This window comes from Monoraphidium neglectum, assembly GCF_000611645.1.
Source record: "Monoraphidium neglectum strain SAG 48.87 unplaced genomic scaffold scaffold06349, whole genome shotgun sequence".
Taxonomy (NCBI): Eukaryota; Viridiplantae; Chlorophyta; class Chlorophyceae; order Sphaeropleales; family Selenastraceae; genus Monoraphidium; species Monoraphidium neglectum.
The window spans coordinates 1-2,304 of record NW_014007291.1 but is presented as its reverse complement, the minus strand read 5'-3'; the positions used below and the strand labels follow the sequence as shown (position 1 = coordinate 2,304).

Below are 2,304 nucleotides of genomic sequence, written 5' to 3'. Positions count from 1 at the left end.
AGTTCACCGAGCACCCCACCGTGCTAGTCAACCCCTCAGTCGTCAGCAACATCCTGGACCAGGTGGGGCCAACCCGCAGCCCCAACACCATCATGCCGAGCACCGAAAGCGCCGAGATACATCCGTCCTCCAGCCGCCTCCAATGCGCCATGCTGCTCAGCCCCCTCCCACCCCCTTGTCCTGCTCGGACCCGTGTCTGCTGCCGGTCCAGCAAGCGCGTGCGCACACCATTCTGAGCCAACATCCTGCACTCTTGGAGTGCTCGCTGTTATCATGGGTTTCGGGTTTTAGGGTTTCCCACGGTCGTCTCGCGCACCCAACGCAACGTTGACGTGAGTAATCCACGTCGCTCACCCGCGTCGCGTCGCCGCCCGTCACCTCGCCCCCCAGGATTACACCAACACGATGATGGGCAGCAGGTCGTACACCCTCTACATACTGAACCCGAAGGTGACGTCATCCTACATGTACGCCTACGACAACGAGTGAGCGGGGTGACGCCATCATGCCCCATGGCTGGGACGCGGTGGGGCGCGGATACGCCAGCGTCGGGTCCCTGTAATAGCACCAGCCCTTCCTTTGGGGCTTTACTTTGGCTTCTGGCAGGCTCTGCCCCCCCCCTCTCCCTCCCCCCTGCCCCCCCTCTCTCACACACACTGACACACAGTCATAATACCTATGAGCACACACACACACAACCACACCTGCACACAAACACTCACAATCACAACCCCATGCACACTATTGCCTTGCCGCCAGGCACCGCTCCTGCCCCGGGGGCGTGTACGTGTCCCAGGTCCACCGCTATGCGTTCTACGACCTCTCAGCCAACATCACGTTCTACGGCCCGGGGCCGGGCGGCAAGGGGCAGGTGGGGGCGCATGGGGGTGCGGGGGTGAGGGGTGAGCGGTGGGTGGTTGGGAGTTCATCATGCTGGTGGCGTTTACGTGTGGGGGGGATGCATGGATAGAAGTCGGTTTGTAGAGGGGTGGAGGGGGCAAAGGATGCTGTTTAATATGCCAGATAATGCTGGGCGGCATGTGTGTCGTTCTGGGAGCGTGGGTGATTTTGCGTGGGTGCTGAAATTGAGCTGCTGCTTGCACACCTGATTTGCCGGTCCTTTGCTGCCGCGGCAGATGCCCCCGTCCCTCATAAACGACCCCAAAACCATTCGTCACTTCCTCGCTCCCCCAGCCCCCCTTGCACCCGCTCCAACACACACCCGAATTTTCAACACGACCAAACCCACCGATGCAACTACCTGACAACCCCCCGGCCCCCGCCCTGACAGGTGCTGTCCCACAGCGCCCCCTCGCTGCGCCACTACCGCCCCGAGGTGGCCGCCAGGGCGGTGGTGCCGGACCTGGCGGCGCTGGCCTGGGGCGCCGCGCGTCACCTGGCGTGGCCGCCGCTGCACGGCGCTGACGTGGCGTACGCGGCCAGGGTGGAGGTGCACATCATATACATGCACCAGGTGGGGGGTGGGGCGGGGTTGGCAAAAGCGTCCTGCTCTTTAAACCCTGAGCCCTCTCTTTGGGAAGCTCTGGTGGGTGGTCATGTGCCATGCTCATGGCGGCGGGTTGGGCGCGCGGCTGTGTGCTCTGCCTTGGGTTGGCGTGGGGCTGTGCCGCATCGCACGGATGCTGCAGCACAGCGTTGCGCGTTGGTGCGGGCCGCCGCAGGCGTGAGGGTGCTCGCTGTGTGTTTGAGAGGCGAGGAAGGCGGTTTGCTGGTGCGCAACAAGGATGGAGACTGCGTGCACGCACTGCACCCGTCGAGGGCGTTGAAGCTGCTGGAACAAGAGTCTCGTCTGTCGTGCACATTTGTGCCCAGAGACCCTCCCACAAGCGGCACTCCACCATGTGTTCACGCGCGCACGCACACACAAACAAACTGCACACGCAAGCGGGCCGCCCTGCCATCCTCAACCCCACTGCTTTGCCCCCCCTCCCCCAGGACCTGTTGGGTGCGGTGGCCCACCTGGACAAGACACACCTCGAGGTGGGGGCCTGGCCTTTTTCAATCATGAAACATCCATTGCAATCTCACAGAGTCATGACAGACATTCTGCTGAAACAGAAGGGGGGGGGGGTTAAAAGGGTTCACGTACAGGTTGATAGGTTTCGGGCGCCTGGCGTCCCCTCCCCCAGAAACCCCTGCACCCTACTTCGCAATCTCCCCCCCCCACCACCACCACAAATCCCCAAACATCCCCAAAGCCACCCTCCCAACAAATCACCCGCGCGTGGCTGTCAAACCTCGCCTCTCTGTCCCCCCCAGCATGAGCTGCGTGCGGCCGTGGGC

The 2,304-nt window shown here is 62.9% G+C and overlaps 1 protein-coding gene across 1 annotated transcript; it reads left to right on the top strand.

Annotated features, from left to right (window-relative positions):
* Nucleotides 1-405: 405 nt before the first annotated feature.
* Nucleotides 406-1,688, top strand: MNEG_16420 (hypothetical protein; the record flags this gene model as incomplete). The annotated part of the gene is made up of 4 exons (XM_014035110.1): nucleotides 406-485; nucleotides 760-871; nucleotides 1,292-1,474; nucleotides 1,683-1,688. The coding sequence occupies 4 exons, from the start codon at nucleotides 406-408 to the stop codon at nucleotides 1,686-1,688; spliced, it is 381 nt and encodes a 126-aa protein (XP_013890564.1).
* Between the last annotated feature and the right edge of the window lie 616 nt (nucleotides 1,689-2,304).